Source organism: Balaenoptera acutorostrata, chromosome 13 (assembly GCF_949987535.1).
Source record: "Balaenoptera acutorostrata chromosome 13, mBalAcu1.1, whole genome shotgun sequence".
Classification (NCBI taxonomy): domain Eukaryota; kingdom Metazoa; phylum Chordata; class Mammalia; order Artiodactyla; family Balaenopteridae; genus Balaenoptera; species Balaenoptera acutorostrata.
Genome location: NC_080076.1, coordinates 61,686,301 through 61,708,195, shown reverse-complemented (window position 1 = coordinate 61,708,195; position 21,895 = coordinate 61,686,301). Strand labels below are relative to the sequence as shown.

Sequence of the window (21,895 nt, the reverse complement as noted above, 5' to 3'; positions counted from 1 at the left end):
TTTTAAAATAAATGTATAACAAGAAAGCTCCCAAATGGCTATGTTGTCAAGGAGAAACATAGCTGGCATCATGTCATGGAAAAAATTATTTTATGGGAGATTAATGCAAAGTAAACAGTTTAAACTAATTATTATATCAATTAGAATGACTATATCTCATTTAATACAAGAAATCTAATTTACTAACAAGACGGATTTTTACTTTTAAGTGAAAGTAAAAGTTTCCTGTCAGTTTAGAATTGATCATCAACAAATTCTTTAGAATTGATCATTAACAAATTCTTCCAAAACTAGCAGAAAAGAGTTTCCACCCTACTAGTTACCATAGGCAGCCATAAGGTATGTGAAAGTTAAGGAAAACATATACAAGGATTGCTAAGACACAGCTGGATCAAGTGGTGTTAAACAGAATTCAACTATAAAAATGTGAATGTGATTAAAAATCAAAATAAAAATTAGGAGAATCTAAAAATAACTAAAAGCCATTCTATGTACTCCACCATAAAGATTAAAAAGAATCCTGTTGGGAGGGTAACCCCAAAACATCAAGTATATTGTCATCGTATGGTGTCTTTCTTTTTTTTTTTTTTTACAATTTAATTTATTTATTTAGTTAATTGTTATAAATTTATTTATTTTATTTTTGGCTGCATTGGGTCTTCATTGCTGCGTGCGGGCTTTCTCTAGTTGTGGCGAGTGGGGGCTGCTCTTCGTTGCGGTGCGCGGGCTTCTCATTGTGGTGGCTTCTCTTGTTGCAGAGCATGGGCTCTAGGCACGCGGGTTTTGGTAGTTGTGGATTGCAGGCTCAGTAGTTGTGGCTCACGGGCTCTAGAGTGCAGGCTCAGTAGCTGGGGTACACGGGCTTAGTTGCTCCGCGGCATGTGGGATCTTCCCAGACCAGGGCTCGAACCTGTGTCCCCTGCATTGGCAGGCGGATTCTTAACCACCGCGCCACCAGGGAAGTCCCGTATGGTGCCTTTTTAACTCAAGAGATAGAATAGTCTCGGGTGAGTTTGCCTATAGCTAACCATATGTACTTATGACGAATCTAGGTATATAAATTAAAGGAGGATACATAAAAATACAGGCAATCCCCCAACATATGGAGATATGTAATGACCCACCTTAGGTATTTTCTGGTGTCCAATTTTTTATGAGGCTTTATATTTGAGATGATTAGAATCAAAATGTACCCTTGGAATATGATTAAAATAATCACTACATTAAATTTATAACTAGCATGAAATGTATCTTTAAGAGACATATCCGTGTTTGAAATTACAAATTAGTTCCTTGTGGAAAAAAATCCACCTCCATACTTTCTCTATAAAGATACTTGTCAACAATTGTTTCACGAGAACACTGAAATCTTTGTAAATTCAAAATGCTGCTCAGGAAAGTGGTTTAGTGTCTGAAAATTCAATTAAGCCACTATATTGTCAGCACTAAGTGGCAAAAACAGTCAAGATGCTTAACTCTTTTAAATTTCAAACATCTTTATGATATGGTACCAGTAACAATGTCAGACCTGCCAATTTCTCTGTTTTGATGAAGTCGTCAAGATGGAATGGCTTCCTTCATTGCAAAATCAATTTTAGTATGAATAAGCAAAAAATGATCTGATTATAAAGGTGATGAAACATAGGACGGTGCTGTAAAGGAAGGTTGCTGAACCTGTACATATAGAAATTCATGAAATAAAATGGTACCAAACAGTGTAGTTTTCACCCAGCAGGAGACTATCTCCTGAGGTTCCCTCCTGTGCTGTGATTTTATGACTAGGAATGACAAAGTGAGGCAATGAAAATTAAAATTTGTTTCCCTCTTTCCCCGCAAAAGGTTATTTGGTTGGATAGAGTTTGTTGCTGTGTAAATGTTTGCAAATGACTCAGAAAATATGAGCGGAGAAATATTTAGTCAATCAGGTCATCTGATTGCCTAATCATCCTTTGGTGAATTGAAAAACAAATTACAATATTGATTAAATCTAGCTGATGATAGAAGAAAACGATCCAAATCACCATCTAATTCAATCTATTGTGAAAAGAGCAAACGCCACATTTCCATATTTACTAGTGTGTTGTTTATATAATTATTTAACTCTGCACATGAACAGGATGGCAGATATTCTGCTGTTTCCAGAGTCAACTGGGCAGTGACTCAGTTCTAATAAAAAGGAGGACAGATACTTATATGCTGCAGAACTACGATTGGCCAGAGGTTCTGCTGGGTGAAAAGCCATGAGATACAGGGAAACACTGGTGTAGGAGGCCAAACGCTTGGGATCAAGCCTTGACACACAGATTATTAGCTGAGTGACCTTGGCAAGTCAATTCATCTCCCCAAATATGCATTTTCTTCGTCTCAAAAATAAAAATAGCAATACATGTCTCCTTTCTCACAGTAATTTAGAAGAAATAAATGAGAACATACATATGAAAGTAATTTTAACTTTCAGCTGTGATGTGAAATGCAAGGCATTATGAATCAGGCACTCTGGAACTGGGTTTTCTGTTGAGACCTCAAGGGTCAGCAGAATTCAATAAAGCAGCCTGAGCATGGGCCATGATCAGAGGCCTGAGAACGTCGATACCTCATTCAAAGGCCTTATAATACTGTGATAATTAATAGTTAACAGCGAATTACAGTTTAGAAAACACATCAATGTCTGTAATTTCATTTTTTATTAATTTATCCCTACAAATAAAGGCTCTTAATCAGGTACAATATGATATAAAGAATTGAGTGTTTTAAAATCAATATAAGGAGATTCCTGGAGATAGAGCTATGAGCCCATGAGGACAAACAAAATACAAATAAGGTGAGTACCTCCCACAAGGCCTGGCACATAACATGAAACCAAGAAATGTGTGTCAAGTTAATGGAATAAAAAGGTCATGTTTCTTCAGGAAATAAGAATTCAATGAGAATTTTGAAAATGCCGATGGGCACCCACGATATATTCAAACTAAGCTGCCTGAACGTTAAACAGCAAAAACAAGGTAGGTTCATCCAACAGAACTTGTCAAGTGACCCCCTATGAGCTGACGAAATCTGGTGCTTTCTGCTTTCTTGCCGTCCTTCCCAAATTCAGTCTCACAGCACTTCCTCCCTGTGCTCATGGCTCCTCTACTAATCTGAAAGAGTGCGTTTAACTACAAGTGTTAACGTATACTGCCTCGTTTTCCTGCAGCATCGTATGTTTCTCGTGGCATTTTCTCAAATACTTCCACATGGGATGGCAAAAGCACACTGCGAGGTTGACAAGATGATGTTACAGTATGTGTACACACACACACACACACACACACACACACACACCCCCCTGCACTCTCTTCTTTAGGAGGCCCTGTGTGGTGAGCTTACACTGGTTCATCCTAATCTACCTTTCATCCTCAATCACATTTTCTCAGTATTGTAACCAGGCCTGGGAAACAGAAGGTCCACAATAACATCACCTGGTTCCTGGGTTCAAAGAGACACACATCCCCAGTGAAAAAAGCCCACGCAGACTCTACAGATCTATTATAACTAGATAATTGCTTTAAAACAGCAGGAGGTATTTTACTATTGTGCATCTGAACATTCACTAGACACAGTATTACTATGTAGGGTACTGTGGTTTATACCACAGTATAAACGAGATCATATAAAAATCAATTCTATTTTAATAGAAGTTTTAAAAAGATAACCATTGAAAATTGCTTTGAAACACAGCAATGTGACTTCTCATTAAAAAAAAATACCTGTGTGAAACACAGTCAAATTTAACTGGCCTACAATCCTAGCACACACCTAGGAGCACACATCCCCCCACACACTGATTTCAATGACATGAACATTTCAAGAAGTCCTGAAAAGCCATCTAAACTCGTAAAGGACAGAAGCCAGCAGAGCTTCGCACAATTTCAACCTACCTTTTGTAGCCACTTGGACACAGTCTATTTTGGTTTCCTGTGTTAAATAAAGAGGGGGAAAAAAAAATCACTATTCATGTTTTATGTGAAACAAATAAAATCTTTGCAGTTCTCTTTAAATACGGATAAGGGAGGTTCTCATTGTTCCAAGTGTGGCATTAACCACACAGTGATTAGCACTTGGACTGCGCTCTGATACATTTTCCGGCTCCAGTGCTGGCGGTGGCGCTGGTGGGCACCCCGGGAGCAGATGGCAAGCCTGGAGTTACACACAGAACGCCTCTGCCAGGTGGCCCCCCTGGCTTCCTCCTCCGGACCCTCACTGGATCCCTGTGCAGACACTCGTGGGCAAAATCTGTGCCCCTGATTTCCCCCCCTTCTCATTGGCCAAAGGCAATGATGGTACCGAGACCCACGCTGTGAAGGAGGAAACCACTGTCGTATCTGGAAAATTTGCCCTTCCTTCTAAGGAGACTTTCCTATCTCATCAGAGCTCTGGGTTGGTCTGAACAGGAAAGGGAAAAAAATTCAAAAACAACTTGATAGTTTTTATTTTGTTTCTATTTCATCTTTCCAAAGCTGTTTTCTCTTAGAAAAAAAAAGAAAGATAACTAATTTAGTCCCAGCTATAGGAAGCTTAAACTCTTGTGGAACCAAAGAAATGGGACAGAATATGCTGAAAAGACAGATGTTGTGAATCTCACAAAATTGTAAATGAGCTGAATGTACGTGTTAGAGCTGTACTATTTCCCTGTAAAATAGTAGGCTAAGCAGAATTACTAGCCAACTTTTGGTAACAAGTAAAAACTGAAAATAAAAACCATCATGTTGACAATATATTCTTCCTACCCAAACAAATATGAATATATGCATTTCTTCCCATGAATTTCTCCAGGTGAAAATAATTTTAAAAAGAGAGATTAAAACACATTTATTCCAAGTAAAAGCACACAAAAGCATGACTTTCCTTCTTACGGCTACCTTATGTGATCTGACTGTGTTCGCATTGATAATGCTGAATGGCCTAAGTAAACAGCCATTTATAAAACTTACCCCATTAGCTCTGCTAGCAGCTTGGAAATAAATTCTGTAGCTTTTATGGGGAAGGAGAGGGGTGTTCCAGTATCCATTGTATGTCTTATTATCACCAATAGTAAAAGGCTGAGCTGATTGGAGGCTGTTGGCTGGGAATTCAGCAGCGAAGTAGTACTGGGAGTTCAGTAGAGAAGCATTCTGGAAGTGGATGGGCACCGGGTAGCATTTTAAGATTTCTGTTGTCTTTTTAGCTCTTCGAGGACGCTCTTCCTCGACAACTATTTGGTAGACACTAGAAAAAAGAGAGTATTATCAGTGATAGTTTCAGATAACAGAGTTGATCCCCATGGTCTTCAACTGCGGAGACCCACAGGACACCCCAAATAAAGAACACACTGGATAGAGCCAATAATAAGTGCTTAGTGCCTAATGGACACGGATTCAACACTTGCTCCATGAAAGAGAGGGAAAGTGCTTAATGCTTTTGCACAGAACTCTCTCACCCCCAAATAAGACAATTTCTTGAGGGAAAGAAAATTTACCATAGTTAAAACGTTTTTATATAACAATTTCTGCTGTTTATGTGAGCAGGACACCAAGGTAACGTTCTTCTTACATGTAACTGAAGATGAATTTGTAGAAAATGAACTCAGTTTACCTAGTCAATGAACCAATCAATATTAACCGTAAGTTTATTTAAAAAGGCAACGTAATATTTTCTTCGGTGACATCTGTATGAACGTGTGTGAAGTTTTATCAAGTCACAAGATACAGTGTGTGATGATTCGGGTTAACCAAGGTGTAACTTCCCATATTTTCCTTCTATTCCTTTGCCTTGCACCATATTCGGTCAGCGGAAAGTGAGGACATCAGAAAAGCAGAGAAAAGGCACTGGAATTTCAAAAGCCAACACCCTGGAGTTACAAGTGGTTTCTAAGAGTAAATCATGAACAGGGCTACTTGAATTCTATATAAAGATAAGATGGGAATGAGTATCCTCAGAAGATGCCTGAGAGACAGACGTCCCCAGCAAGGAGTAGATCTCCTGGTCCCTACTCACCTTTCCCTCCCCACCCCCTTCCAATATCTGTGAATTTCGAATTAACCTTAGGAGAATAGGAGAAACCTTGAAGGGATGGACTTCTTTATTGAGCTACATACATTTACTAGAATGATGAACTGTTGTGCAGTTTGGTTGGGGAAAAAAAAGTTTCTAATACTGAGAAAAAACAAATCTTGACAGCAGCTTTCAAAAACTGAATCCAGACTAGATTGCAAATCGTTCTGACAAGGAGATATATCTTTTTCTTACTTTGTCAGAAAAGCACCGTGACTCCCCGAGCAACGCTGTAACCCTGGGGCTGCTCAGCACAGCCACTCATTAAAGCCGGGGAAACAGAATAGAAGGGAGGTGCCTACCAACGCCACGCGCTGGGGTCGGCCCGGAGAGGTCCCTCTCTGTGCTCCTGTCCGTGTGAACTCTGAATCTGCACCCAGTGAATCTCCTGTTTCTGGAAGTACAACCACTTAGCACATTCTATTTCAGTCATGCAACGCAGCTGCCGTTCAGTTTGTAATTCTGTCCAAACAAAAATCGATGGTTGTACAACATCAGAATGATTGCTCAGTAGGCAGGGAGTCCAGCAGGTTTACAGTGTAAATAATGATAAAGGGACTTCTGAGCAGGGATGTAAACTTAAAGAAAAGAAATATGACTCTTACTTCCTAACATCAAGACGTTCTATTGGTCCCATAAGATGCTCCACCAAATCTTGCAGAGTTCTCACTGCAGGGTGTATCCAACATGGAAGGAAGAATTTAGGAAGGACCTTCCTTTGGGGGTGGGGGGAACAAGGAACACAGGCAGAGACAGAGGGGGCTTTGATTTCACTCCCCCTTCTCCCTGACCTCTTATATCTACAGTCAGATGTGGCGATTCCACTACATCTGCAAGTTCTTTGACATTTCTCCCACCAAGTATGGTGTTGGCTAACCTTGAAGATTGCATGCAACCAACAGAATGTAACAGAGGGACAACGTGTAACTCTCGAGGCTTCGGTTAGAGAAGTGCAAACATCATTAAGAAAGTGTGACTGTTTTCCTGCAACGCCTTCTGTCAGGGTAGCAGACACTGGCGTGTGCATCCCCTAGACTCTACTCCTAATTCTGCTAAAACTGGGGTTTTAAATTAACGTCTTTGGTTCTTATTTTTTTCCTATGAAATGAGAGAACTAGATGGGTCTCCAAGGTACATTTTATATTTTTTTTATTCAGAATTTTTATTCAGCATACAAGAACTACTCTCACAAGATGGATAAATCAAAGAATAATTAATTGCTTTGCAAAGAGATTCTCCATTAAGTAATTTTTAACACTGGTTTTCTTCTATCAGCAAGCTTTTCCAATTTAGTTGCTATAGGACATGATTTTCAAAATTCCACTTTAAAAACACCTTCCAGGAAGCCTAGTATACTAGACAAAGTAGAAATATGAAGATTTATGCGAAGAAAAAAATTTGCAGAAGTTATTCCATACAGGAAGTGCTAGGCCAGGAGCCTTGCACATGTAGGTTTTATTTTCTGGTTTTACTGATGAGAAAACTAAGGTTCAGAGGTGAGATGCCCATTCTATCTGGGGCACATAGTTAATTAAATAGTAGATGTGGTCTGCTGACCATCCGACAACACAGTCAGTCACTTCTGTATCTCATGAGACAGAATGAAGTGGGCCACGAAGTACATATTTTTGAAAGCATAACGTAATCCAGAAGTAATTTTTACTTTATATACCTTATATGTAGTAGGAGGGAGGAAATATACTGATATTCACTAATATGCTTCTCTTTACTAAACTTTAATACTAAGTTTCTTTTGTATTCATTTCCTGAATACCCAAGAGGTAAGAGAGAAGGGAATTACCAAGAAAAAGGTTTTGCGATAAGATAATGCAGGTTAGATTGCAAGTTTACCCTGTACAACCGCAAATAAGGAGAAATGGAGAGAATCAGAAGCTGCAACTCTGTTTCCTCTCTCCCCTCATCTCCATCCTCACTTTCCACCCATCTTTCCCCAGCTTTCCTCATTTATTAAGTCAACGCATAATTTCTGAGCCCCTAGTATGTGCCAGGCACTGGCCTGATTTAACTTGAACAATATGATATTTGACACTCCTTAGAGAAAGACAATTTTGTTGTGTAATTTACATGCCATCTAAGTGAATATGGATGAAAAAAATTAATTTTTCCAAGCAGCAAGTTTAGGAGGATCAGATGAAAATGCAAGAATTAAATGATTATTTAGTGGGCCTCCATTTCAGCCAGTTGGTATGTTATGCCATGCACTCTACTCCAGACATATTACTTTTTAAATAGCTACCATCTACTTATCTTCAGATATATTAAAGGAAGAACTAAGTTGACTAGAGCAATTTCAAACCCAAAATGTCTTTTCATCCTTCCTCCACAAGACAAATTAGATTTGCAAGCATCCAGACCTCAAATCTATTTGCTCTTTAATAATTTTAAGCGCTGAAAGGTCAAGCAGCTCTTTTCTATTCCCCTTTATCAAAGTCCAAGTGCTAATGAAAAATGGCTGAATCCATTCTGCTGCCCAGTGGCCACACATTGCTGCCTCCTGGATGGAAATGAACACATTACTGGCATCCAGGTCAATGGTACCTGGACAGAACTTGGTGACTGATGTGCTTTTCATTTGTACAAATAACATCATCCCACTGATGATTTTCACAAGATCTCTCCAACCACAAGTGTCATCTCAAAAGCAGATTTGAAAATCTCACTGTTTGAATGTTTTTCCTAAAAGGATGATTGAAAAAAGCAAATTCTCACAGATGGAAAACCAAACAGAAGTTTCTAGCTTAGTCAGCTGAATTAAAATTCTTTTATCCTTTTAATGTGTTACTCACGGCCTCTTTGTTTATCAAAGTCTCACCATTCCTAGCCTTCCTCCACCACTATTCTGGAATTTAAAATCACATAAAACTTTCCTACGGCATGTGCAATGTGAGGGCACAATCCATCGTGAAGATGAATCTGCCAAAAATGTGACATCACTGTATCCGAACTTTCTTACAGAGTGAAATTTAATTTAAAGTTTAATTGATGCTAGGCTTTTCTACAACAAAACTCTAAGGCTTTTAGAAGGTGAATAAGAAATCTGCATTTATATAGACTAGCCCATGAAGTATAACCTAGAAAAGAACATCTGAACATCTTTCATGTAGTTTGTTAAACTTGAAAGTTCAAATGTGACAAAATGGTTTTGGTCTTTTCTAACTTTGAAGATGTTACGAGAAGCCTGCTGCAGATTTGAAATTGACTTCAAGATGTGTGTCCTAATTCATTTCCAGATTAAGCCCTTAGTCGTAAGTCCATTTTTCTATCTACTTATTCTGCTTCTTATCAGCATAAAATATTGGAGGATTATCCAACCAGATAGCAGGATGGGGGGGTGAGGAGGAGAAAAGTACTGATCCGTTTCATTGCTGCTTTTGCCAGTCCTTTAAAGTTGGCATTTCTCATCATTTCAAGGACTTAGAATATTTTTCATTTCATGGCACTATTAGTGACTTTCAGCTTGATCTGCAATTTTTGGTAAAAACCACCTATTCTCTCTCTAGAAAAAAAGAATAGAGTCTAGTATTAATATCTTCTTGAAGATTAACTCTTTGGGGGGGGTAAGGGAAAATGAAAGTATAAATTATTATTCAAGGCAGGTAAAATAAATGTGTAATTCAGGTTTATTTATGCAATAACACAGAATGTATTTTCTTCCTGTTCTTTTTCAGTCACATCCTTTCCCTAAACCTGTCAGCATTTACTGAAATGACACCCTGAAGATCCAAATGACCTGGTACAGCTGAACTACATTTTAAAAGTATTGTCACCAGTTTAAAATGAGGAAAAAGAAAGGTCAGTTCAATAAGTTCAATGTGTTTGTCATCATGACTAGGATCCACGTAACACTGGTGCTGAAGGCAGCTGACCGAGCCCGTCCTGCTCATTGACTCACAAACGAGGTCTGATCACTAGTTTTCCACACACGATGGACCCTGGGTAACACACTGCGCAGCATAAACTGATCCGTGGGGTCGAATAGTCTATGTTGCCCACTTTAATTTCTCTTTGTCCTGCTCTGTTCTAGATAGGATCGGCCATCTATTGCTGTGGCATATTTTCAGGGTACCACAAATAAAACTGATGTTCTCTCGGCCATAATTCATCATCAGGAGCTCGCCTGGCATCCCTAAGTTACTTCTGTTCTGCATGTGTGTGCACATGTGTGTGTGTATGTGTAAGCACGCCTGAGCACGTGGTCCCACACCCTGCTGCTCTGCTAGTTAGTGACAAAATCTGATATAATAAAATATTAATTATAGCTGAAAGGCTGGGTGAGAAATATGAACTCAATTACAGCTCCATATTGTGAACAAAGGGCAGGAAGGAAAAATCCTTTAGTTATGGAGGTTTGGGATAATAAAAGGACAACTAGAACATTAGACTCGGGCTGAGAAGCTGTGTAAAAGGCCACATGTTATTAATCTTCACGACAGGCACCAAATTTCAAGTAAATTGGTCCAAGATGGAACATCTTTAAGAGTGACTTCTCCTCCTTTTAACAAGTGAAGACGTTTTCCTTTGCACATTTCATTTCAGCTACGTTTGTCATAATTTAATCATCACAATTTCATAACAAATGCATGACTATAAAAATTATAACTCAAGGTCTGCTACTATTTTTAAAGCTCGTTTTTCTGAAATAGCTCTAGGGATTTGAATAAAACTAGAAAAATCAAATACTATCAAAGCCACACTAAATAGCTTCATTATTATACTCAAGTCGGAATCTTTCAGTCCCTAAAAGTAGCAGGAGTGCAGGCCAGGTGAGCCGGAATACAAATGCCACCATCCCGAAGGGGCTGCCGCTGAGAGCACAGTGAACTGGGAGCCCCACGCCCAGGTGGCTGGGTCCAGCACTGCCACCAAATCATCCCCTGACCACTAAGGTCCTTTCCAGCTCTGATATTTTATAATCCCCGGTACAAGATCAGGCAAGTTGTGACATCAGCAAGTGAGAAGAAAACTATTTTATTCATATTTCCTTATTTTCTACGATATTTATCACATATCAAGCCTTGTGCCAGGCACAAGGGAAGAAGAAAAAGAGGAATGAAGTCCACACTGTCCCCGTTCTCGGGGTGTTAGCAACAGGTCCCTCCAACAAAGAACTGGGACAAGATGCTGACGGAGGTTTGTACAGAGTGAAAGAGGGTACAGAGGGGGAGTGTCAGTGTCTACAGTGGACTTGAGGACACGGGGGCGCGGAGGGGGAAGCTGGGGCGAAGTGAGAGTAGCATCGACATATACACACTACCGAATGTAAAATAGCTAGTGGGAAGCAGCAGCATAGCACAGGGAGATCAGCTCCGTGCTTTGCGATGACCTAGTGGGGTGGGATTGGGAGGGTGGGAGGGAGCCTGAAGAGGGAGGGGATATGGGGACATGTGTATGCATATGGCTGATTCACTTTGGTGTACAACAGAAACTAACATGGTATTGTAAAGCAATTATACTCCAAAAAAGATCTATTGAAAAAAAAAAATCTCTTGTGGCATCAGCTTCCCCGAGGACATCTGGCCTGGACCTAGTGCCCAAACGCTCCTACTGCCGGTGACGCCTGAAGACTGTCCTGTGCTGCCTACAGCCATCAACTTTCCCCCCAAATTAGAGATAAAGCAATGAGAACAAACAAAAAGCTCATGTCTTCGGATTCCCAATGCAATCTCCATTCTCTACGACCACCTGTGCTAACAAAGACCCTCCCAAGTCTCAACAAGTCTCCCATCAGACTCCCAAGAAGCATGAGGATCTTTCATCAATAGGACCAAACACTGAGGGTAATGGCCGGGCTCTGGCTCAGATGCCTGCCAGGGTCCCAGCAGGCCTGTCCCGACAGTGCCCGAGTTTCCCGGAGAGGAATCCCAGGAGTGGCAGGGTTTTCCTCACAGGTTCCATACTGCCCAGCTCCTGGCAGAAGGACGCTGCAGGGCATGACAATCAGGGCTGGTTGCTGACTCCCATCCCGCTGTGATGCCCAAGGTGAGGAATAAGAACCAGGTAGATTGCTCTCTGGGGGAGGGCAGGGAGAGCAGCCTGCAAACACGCAGAGCCTCGGTCTCTGCTCGCCTCCACCTCCCCACAGGTGCCTGCCAGGCAAACTTGGAACTCCTTTTTCTGCCTTCTCTAATCACGCCGCAGGTTACAAGAGCCATCAATTCTCAATTTTAGTATTTCATTTGCTCTCCACTTTAATCATTAAGGTGAAGTCAAAATATTACAGATGTGTTGGTTGTTTTGGGGGCAGTGGTGGTAGAATTTGGCAGTGGGAGTCCCTTGCGCCCTTCCCAGGCCAGTGGCCCCTGGCCCGGCCTTCTGCAGAGAAGGCCCTGAGCAAGGCCGGTGCACCTGCCCCGCAGGTCCCGGAGCATCAGACTGGAGCTCTGATCTCCTACACAGAATCCTTCAGAGGGGATTATGTTGAAGAAAAAGAAAATCTGAGACATAAGGGAAGGAAAGCGAGACAGTATATTTTCATGCACAAAAGCAAGTTTGAAATGGAGTTTGAGGGAAAGTTAAATTAAGTTTCACAGTATAACTGCTCAAATACATCTACTCTATTATTATTATCTTCCCCTGCAATTTTTCTGGCTTCTTTTCAAGGGTTCTGGAAGAACAAACCTAGTTTCCAAAATGCATTTTCAAAGAGATGACTGACACTGTCATCCTAAAAGCAACTTTAATAAAAATGATCTTTGTTTCCTGGCAGTAAAGGAATCCAGAGTATTATTTTTTAATACAATAAAAGTCACCTAAAATCAGGTGGGGGAAGGGTGGTGGCAGTGGTAATAAGGGATTTAGTACCTTCTGTGAACACACTCTGTAGCAATTCAGCTACAATAACTCATAAAAAAACTGAGCCAAGGGCTTCCCTGGTGGCGAAGTGGTTGAGAAACTGCCTGCCAATGCAGGGGACACGGGTTCGAGCCCTGGTCTGGGAAGATCCCACATACCGCGGAGCAGTTAAGCCCGTGAGCCACAACTACTGAGCCTGCGCGTCTGGAGCCTGTGCTCCGCAACAAGAGAGGCTGCGACAGTGAGAGGCACGCGCACCGCGATGAAGAGTGGCCCCCGCTCTCAGCAACTAGAGAAAGCCCTCGCACAGAAACGAAGACCCAACACAGCCAAAAATAAATAAATAAATAAATAAATTTATAAAAAAAAAAAAAAAAAAAAAAAAAACTGAGCCAATATAGTAATATAAAACTGAAGTTTTACTGTTAAATGACATTTTGGTTTTTGTGACTATGTGTACCAATGAAAAAAGGAAAAATTTTAGGTTGGAAGTCAGGTATTTAGAGCTCCTTTCCTTAAACAATTTTAGCAATGGATAGAACCTTTTCAAAAGGTTCCAGAACTGTGACAAAAGAACCTTTAGCCCCAAAGGTTTAAGATGGTCTTGCAGTTTACAATTCTTCAATAAAGAAGAGGGAAAAATTAAAAAAAAAAAACTATTAATAAGCATTTCAAAAGAATTGGTATTTTCTTTCTTTATTCTCCAGAGACTATTAAACATGGTAATATGAAAAAGAACATACATAGCAACAAAAAAAGACTGATGAATTTGATTAAAACAATCCAATACACTAAAACAAAGCTGTTTAACCCAAGTCCTTCAAGTACTCAAAATTTCACTAGTGAATATTGAGCAGATTTTGATGGAGTTAGGCTTGACCAAAAAAATAAAAAGGAAGTCTTAGTTTAAAAACAAAAATGAAGAAATAATGAAGAAAACCAAAACCAAAAAACCCTGCTTCTAACTTCTAAGAATGAAGTATTAGAGATAAACCCCAAAGATTGCAAGGATCATAATCTAAAAACAAAGGCATTATATATTTTCTTAACACTGGAAGAGACAATAAAGAAAGGATATTAATTTTCAGAAAAGCCCATGCCTGCAAAGGAAGGTGTAACCACATTGGTTCCAGAGAGATTCTGCAGGGACGATGTCTGTGGTGGCGATGGCTCCTGGGAGGGGCCTTGCAGGCCATGCACTGTTGCACAGGGAGAGCACGGCCGACTGTTAATCCCCCCAGACCTCAGTTCTTATATCTGTACACAGAGTGCTGGCATCTGACCAGGAACTCTGCTCTGGATGATTAGAAATCACTTCATAAAGGACCAAGCATGGGACTGACACATTATAGCTACTCAATCCAAGTAACAACAATTCTTCATTTTTTTATTACCATAATTATTATTCCTGTCAGATCATAACTGAGGTTCAGAAGTATTATACTGAGACTTAGAAACTTTCCTATGACACAGGCATAAGAAAAGAGGCTACCATGTTATCTACAAGGTATTGCCATCTTTACAGACCAGAATAGACTCAACAATAAATAAGAAAAGCTTTCCTATATCGAGCTGATTACGTCTGTGTTAGATGCTGTCCTGACTGCTTTGCTTACTGTCCTTCACCTCCTAGCTGCCCTTTGAGGTAGACATTATCACTCACAACTAATTGAGGAAGAAAATGAGACAGAAAAGTATCACTTGCCCGAGATTACAGGGCAAATAAGCACTAGGATTTAAACGCAGGGTCACCAAACTCCATGCTGTGGTTGGCTGCATATTTGATGCTTCTGAACACCTGTGCACCTTCCTTCCCAGGAAAGAGCCCTTGTTTGTAACTACGCCAACCAGCAGTGCTTTCTCATCGCCGTGGGGTTTGGATTGGAACAGTAGGTCTTCTAAAACTCTGATGATTTTACAGAATGACTGCACATATTTCTTACAACGACCATAAACTTATTGTCAAAGTATGGGTTTCCTTTAGAATACAGATACTATTTTTTTCATATAAATTTATTTGCTTTTATTTATTTATTTATGGCTGCGTTGGGTCTTCGTTGTTGCACACGGGCTTTTCTCTAGTTGTGGCGAGCAGGGGCTACTCTTCATTGTGGTGTGTGGGCTTCTCACTGTGGTGGCTTCTCTTGCTGCGGAGCATGGGTTCTAGGTGCACAGGCTTCAGTAGTTGCGGAGCACGGGCTCAGTACTTGTGGCTCGCTGGCACTAGAGTGTAGGTTCAGTAGTTGTGGCGCACGGGCTTAGTTGCTCCGCAGCATGTGGGATCTTCCCGGACCAGGGCTCAATCCCGTGTCCCCTGCATTGGCGGGCGGATTCTTAACCACTGCGCCACCAGGGAAGTCCCCACAGATACTACTTAAGTGATAATCTCGGTATATTGGCATAAAAGTTAAAGGGCAGTAGTGATTAGAAACTTTAAGCATATTACCAAAAGCAAGGAATAAAGTGAATAAAAACTGAACATCAATCTAGTCAGTGTGTTTTGTTAAGCAAATCCCGATATTATAGTTTTACCCTTTTTTTTAAAAAAGTATTTGTTTATTTATGGCTGTGTTGGGTCTTTGTTTCTGTGCAAGGGCTTTCTCTAGTTGTGGCAAGCGGGGGCCACTCTTCATCGCGGTGTGCGGGCCTCTCACTGTCGCGGCCTCTCTTGCCGCGGAGCACAGGCTCCAGACACCCAGGCTCAGTAATTGTGGCTCACGGGCCCAGCTGCTCTGCGGCACGTGGGATCTTCCCAGACCAGGGCTCGAACCCGTGTCCCCTGCATTGGCAGGCAGAGTCTCAACCGCTGCGCCACTAGGGGAGCTCCAGTTTTACCCTTTCTTAGCACTTCAGTTTACAAAGAACTTTCGCCTGTATTAATCCTCACGACGATGCTGTGAAACGGATAGATCGTGTGTTAGACCCAATTTCAGAACTAAAGATAGACTCAGAGTTCACAGGATGCCCAAGGTCACACAGTAGTAAACAACACAGCCCAGATGCAAACCCAAGGCTTCTGGTCCATGCAATTGTTCTTTCCTTTTAATTAATTAGTAATTAATTTTAAGCTTTCATTACATTTTAATTTGATTTTGATGATAATTGTTTTCAGAGAATTCTTTGTAATAATTCTCCATGGTTCCCAGTTTTTTTAAAAAAAAATAATTCGAATATACCTTTCAGGTATATAGCATTATAATTCAACATCTGTATACACTACAGAGGGACCACCACGACAAGTTCAGGTACCATCCATCACCCCACAGTTCATGCCCCTTCATCCATTTCTCCCACCTCCCAACTCCCTTTCCCACCTGTGGGGGGCGGGTGGAAAGCAAAGGAGAAAGGAGGGTGTCAGTGACCCTGAGAGGTAAGAAGCAGGAGAAGTTTCAAAGGGGTCAGTATAGGCGTGCAAGATTCTAGTGACGTTCCTGGGGAAATCTGAACTTGCACCAATGGCTTATTTGAAGTAGTCCTTCTGAATTTCTCTTCTAATTAAAAAAAATAAGATTGATCCAAGGGTAAGGGTAGGATATTTTTTTATGCTTCTGCACTCTATGGAAGGGTCATGGTATTTAACTTTTATTTAGAGATGAGAATATAAATTTTAAACGCTTCTTCTTCCTTATACATCCAACGAGTTAAAAGGAGGTTTGAGACCTTCAGCTTCTTATCTATAAAGGTTTCAGCGATAATTACTTCTCACAAGAAAAAGATGACGTTCAATTCAATAAACATTTATTGCACACTTAATTAGGTTTGAGGTACTGAAGGATATTCAGAAACTAAATTATGAAAATCATTTTGTGATCATTTTGCATTTCCTATTACATTTACATACATTTTACATAATAATTAGCCTAGGAAAAGGCTCACTTCCAACATTAAATTCATAAATCTAATTAATACTCCTGAGTGCTGGTCAAGCTTCATTTACTACGTGTGTGGTTTTAATTGTATTTGCTGGGATGACCACTGTCTACATCTCTTTACTTTCTCTGATCCTAGGCTGTTCTAAAGGCTGCTCCTCTCCTTGGTGGACCCACACCTGCCTTCCAGCCCCTGATTGGCCACTTCCTACTTTTCCTTTGAGTTGCAGCTGCAACAGCACATCCTGATTTCCTTGTTGGGATTTCATCCTTCTGTCATATGCTCTCAGTGTACTCTGGACTTCTCTACACAGCTTGATCACCATCCTAGCACAGTGACTTGAAAATAAAGATGCTCAATAGATATTAGGTGCACAAATGAATGAATAATAGGCAAATGTCAACCCTCAAATTTCCTATAACACTTGGCAGTATTATAAAGGGCAAGAATTTTAACTAGAGACTAATAACTTCAGAGAGCTCTTACCAATTCTCATTGAGCAGGAAATACACTGACACTGGACAGGCAAACACTATTAGGGAAACGTAGAGAAATGAAAAAAATAGGACATAGAGAACAGCTCAAAATGGATACAACGATATGGAAAAAACAAACATTGCTACCCAATCGTTCTACTGTCTCACAGATTGAAGAACTGACTGTTAATTAAATTAAGGAGCTGAAAACCAAATATAGGTAACCATCACAAGCATAATGTAATAATAGACTTAATAAAATAATTTTTGATGAAATAGAAGGCACATCAGCATTTTCCTGTGCTTTGCTGTTCTCATCATAAACAATTACACTGTACATACTTAGAAGCGCTGGTTGAGAAAATGTTCTGCTGAAGAGAATGACATAAAACAGTGTTCATTATATGGCCATGTCCGCCCCCCTCCATAGGATCACGAGGTTCTGACACCTGAGGAGAGTGGTCAGGTCCTCTCCGAGTGGCTCCTTGGCCCTCAAAGCCCACAGCTCTCAGCAGCTCCCTGGATTGGCTTTCACTGTCTGCCCCAAGAGTAACTATCAGCCTCTTTGAACTTGTCATCTTTTCTCACATATTTATGTGATTGTAACACTTGAAAAAATGAAAGTGAAGCACCCATAGTCGGATCAGTTAGTCTTTGTCAAAATGTCCAAGATCCTGTCTCCCAAAGGCTAACAGTCTCAGCTTGGAACACCTCTAGAAATTCATCCCTTAAACCCCATGGAATCAATAATCGTGATTAGGAAGACCCAGCAGCTGCTGAGAGCAAATGGCAGAGCAGCAGTGAGATTCGTCACTCAGGCGATAAGTTGTTCAATTCAAGGCATCGGCAACCTTCTGGGGCTCTGGGTTTACAACTGAGACAGCTAAAAGCTGTGATTCCACTGTTACATTTATGGATGGTCCAGATAGACGGCGTGGGGGGAAGAAGCAGGAGGTAACTTTCTCTATTGTCAGTGGCCAGTGAGTTCAACCTGCATGTCTGCCTCCCCATCCTGACAGGTGGCTTCTGGGCTCCTGGTCGGCGGCTGGGGGGACTGCCCAGCACTACTGCCCTCACCTCCAGGGAGGCGGTCACGTATGATAATGTACGGCCTCCACTATAAATGACACTCAAGGGCCTTCGCGTAGGCTGTGGTCCAACCTCAGACATTGCTCTTTGCAGAGACAAGCATGGGTTCCTTTGGGTATAGGAATGAGAAAAACGAGAAACGGTGTGATCAAAACCTGGAGTCTTCCCCGTCTCTCAGCCAAGCGTCAGCCACTCTCACCCACTAAGCGTGCTGGAGCATTCACACCTCTTGCACTCCTTCAGTAAAGCCAAGACACCGCCTCGTCCACTCACTGGCATTGCGAACACACCCCAGCGTGTTTCATAATCGTCCCAAAAGTGCCTAGCACAGGCTCAGGGCAAAGGGGTTAGGGTGATACAGTAAAAGGAAGGTACAGAGAAGCAAAAAGAGAAAGGTCCAGAAGGTTCTTCTGAGCAAGAAGGACTAACAATGCCACCTCTTTACCGCTTATGAAAATTGGGATTTAAAAATATTCACATGATTAGTGATTTCCAGTAAATTACCAGAGAGTCATGGCTGAGCTAGTTTTTCAATTTTGAGTGTCCTAGTATGCACTTTAGCAGTACTTTAAACAGTTAACATCACCAATCACTTTGATTAGGCAATACATTCTCTTTTTTTCTTCTAAAAGAACTAAATGTTTCTGGTTCCCCTAAGTCCCGTTTCTAATGAAAATTAGCATTTGACATGTACAAGATCCCTTCCCTAAGGGTTAGCGATACCTTACCTGGGCGGATGAAAAGGAACACCTGCACACCTGTCCTATGCCCCGTCCCACTAACCCACCCTCCACGGCTGCAGCTGATCTTCCCTACATTTTTTCCTTACCTAAGTCCCTGGAATGGCTGCTCACTGCCCATTGGATACATCTCCACCCCCTGGTATGGAGCATAAGGTCGCCCAATCAATCAATCTACCCCTGATCTCCCTTCCGCTTCTCCCATCTCTAATTATATCACACTTCTCATCACCAGAGCAGGCCAACTTGGTCCTCCCCGCCCTCCTGGGATCCATCTGTCTTGCTCAGTATTTAGTCCCTGCCACATACGTAACCTCCTGTCTCCATGTGACATACATCCCGTGGGCAACATCCATCTGTCAAGACTCAGCTCCTCTCTGGAATCTTACTCAACCCCCGCCCTCCAGGTACAGCCCCGCCCTCAGGCTCCTCAGCACCCGAGACAGGGGACCAGAGCTCATGTGTCTAGACTGGGCTCATGTGTCTAGACTGCAACCCCCGGGAGAACAGAGCCCACGACAGGCCCCTCTGGATCCCCAGGGAGTCACACAGTGCTCGGAACCTAGTGTCTACCACGTCAATGTAACCCCAACAGCAGCTCCGTGAGCTAATGTGGCGTCACCCTTTGTTTTGGAAAGATGAGTGGCCTGAGGCTCAGAGATGTTAAGAGATTTGTAACCATCACAGAGATAGTCGTTGAGAGAGCTGGGATTTGAAACTGGGTTTATTTACTCCAAAGAGTATGTTCTTTCCCTGTATCATGGGAGTCATTTTAGAGAGTTACGTCCGCTATTCATGTGATGCATAATCAGAGTAATTATTTGAATATTAGAAGAGTTTCCTGCCTATGTCAAAAGATGGAAGACTGATTCTGCCCATCCAAAAGACCATGTGTGACACCTGATACTGTCTTATCTTTTAGGCCGTAATGATCTTGCTTATTCATTATTGATAGATTCAGTAGTTTCCAATTAATTTAGAGCAAAGTACTGGGTAGATCTGAACATTATACATTGATTTATAATAGGTTAATTTAAAATGAAGCTACTTTTTTTTTTTGGCTGCGTTGGGTCTTCGTTGCTGCACGCAGGCTTTCTGGCTTTCTCTAGTTGCGTTGGGCAGGGGCTACTCTTCGTTGCGGTGCACGTGCTTCTCATTGCGGTGGCTTCTCTTGTTGTGGAACACGGGCTCTAGGCGCACAGGCTTCAGTAGTTGCGGAGCGCGGGCTCAGTAGTTGTGGCTCGCTGGCACTAGAGTGCAGGCTCAGTAGTTGTGGCGCACGGGCTTAGTTGCTCCACGGCATGTGGGATCTTCCTGGGCCAGGGCTCAAACCCGTGTCCCCTGCATTGGCAGGCGGATTCTTAACCACCACGCCACCAGGCAAGTCCCTGAAGCTACTTTTAAGTTACAGAATCTTTGGATCTTAAGGTAAACTTTGCATTGTAAGGTTTTACACTATAGTTTTTTCTTTCATCCAGCAAGAAAGTAATATAAAGAGATAAATTTTTTTATGGATAAATAATAAAATATTTGCAAATCTCTATTTACATGGTTCCTCTGAGCCAAGATCAAACTAATAGATAAAACTATTCTGATTAAAGGGCAATTTTTATAGAGACACAGATGTAGAGAACAAACGTATGGACACCAAGGGGGGAAAGTGGGGGTGGGGGTGGTGGTGGGATGAACTGGGAGACCGGGATTGACATGTATACACTCATATGGATAAAATAGATAACTAATAAGAACCTGCTGTACAGAAAAATAAAATTTAAAAAAAAAAAGGACAATTTTTAGAATCTGGAGAATAAATTCTAATATAATCATAATGATTGAATGACCATAAAATGGTACTTGAATAACAGATACCTTTCTTTTAAGAAAGTGAAAGGAGGAGCAGATTCTTTGAGGGTGGAGACAACAACAGACCCCACTGAGCCAAGCAAGTTACTTGTCTCATGGACTCTTCGTTGGTATGACACAGTTGCAAACTTTACTTTTAGAGTGGTTCTAAACAGAAGATCGGTTTCCTTTTGTTTTATGCTTAAGTTTATTCATAAACTTAACTTTAGAGCTGATAAAGCCCATAATTAGCTAATGACTCAGGGGTCAACATGGAAACACCTAACCTTTTTAAAGAGCTGTTGTACAGAACTGGGGTTGGGGCAGAGTTCATTACCTAGTTATAGTATCAGTTCCTCAAAATGTGCAAATGCATAAATAAACAGGTAACCAGAGGCAATCAAACTTTAAAATGCAGTAGAGACATTAGAATTTATAGGAATTCTATTCAGGATTTTATTGATAGACACACTTATTAAATTCTTAATTTATTTTCCATGACAAATTAGATTTTTCGTGATAGCAGATTTGAAGAGAATGAGACCAACAAAGGAAAAGGTAGAGGCCCAGGGCTGGTCGTGTGAAAAGAAACAATGAGAACCACCTACTGCTACAGTCTGAAGGGTGCCAGAGCAAGAAGAAACACTTATGTAGCATTTAGTGTGTGCGAAGTACGGTTTGAAGTACTATTTGAAAAACAGTACCTCATTTAATCCTCACAAGAACCCTATAATGCTGAAATGCTCAAAGGCTCCTTGCATGAAGCAGAAGAGAAAGGGGTGTCCAAGAAGGTGGTGACAACGCAGTGATAATGTCTTTCCTGGGACTTAGAAATGGGAGACAATCACATAGATTGCTGCTGCTTTAAAAAAAATGTAAAAAGAATCTGGTCCATACTTCCTAACATCAAACTTCTAAACCGTAGTCAATCATATGCCAACAATTTTAATTCCTAAAATAGCAAACTTCTTAGAACAAAATGCATGATTATCTCCT

The 21,895-nt window shown here is 41.1% G+C and overlaps 1 protein-coding gene across 1 annotated transcript in view; it reads right to left on the bottom strand.

Annotated features, from left to right (window-relative positions):
- The window catches only part of PTPRM (protein tyrosine phosphatase receptor type M), a 763,379-nt gene that overhangs the window by 264,532 nt on the left and 476,952 nt on the right, over positions 1-21,895 (bottom strand). The window contains exons 12-13 of the mRNA XM_057526667.1: positions 4,971-5,244; positions 3,918-3,954 (exon numbers count right to left, since the gene is read on the bottom strand). Of these exons, the coding sequence (XP_057382650.1) occupies positions 3,918-3,954; positions 4,971-5,244 (311 nt within the window). The remainder of the gene's footprint in view (positions 1-3,917; positions 3,955-4,970; positions 5,245-21,895) is intronic.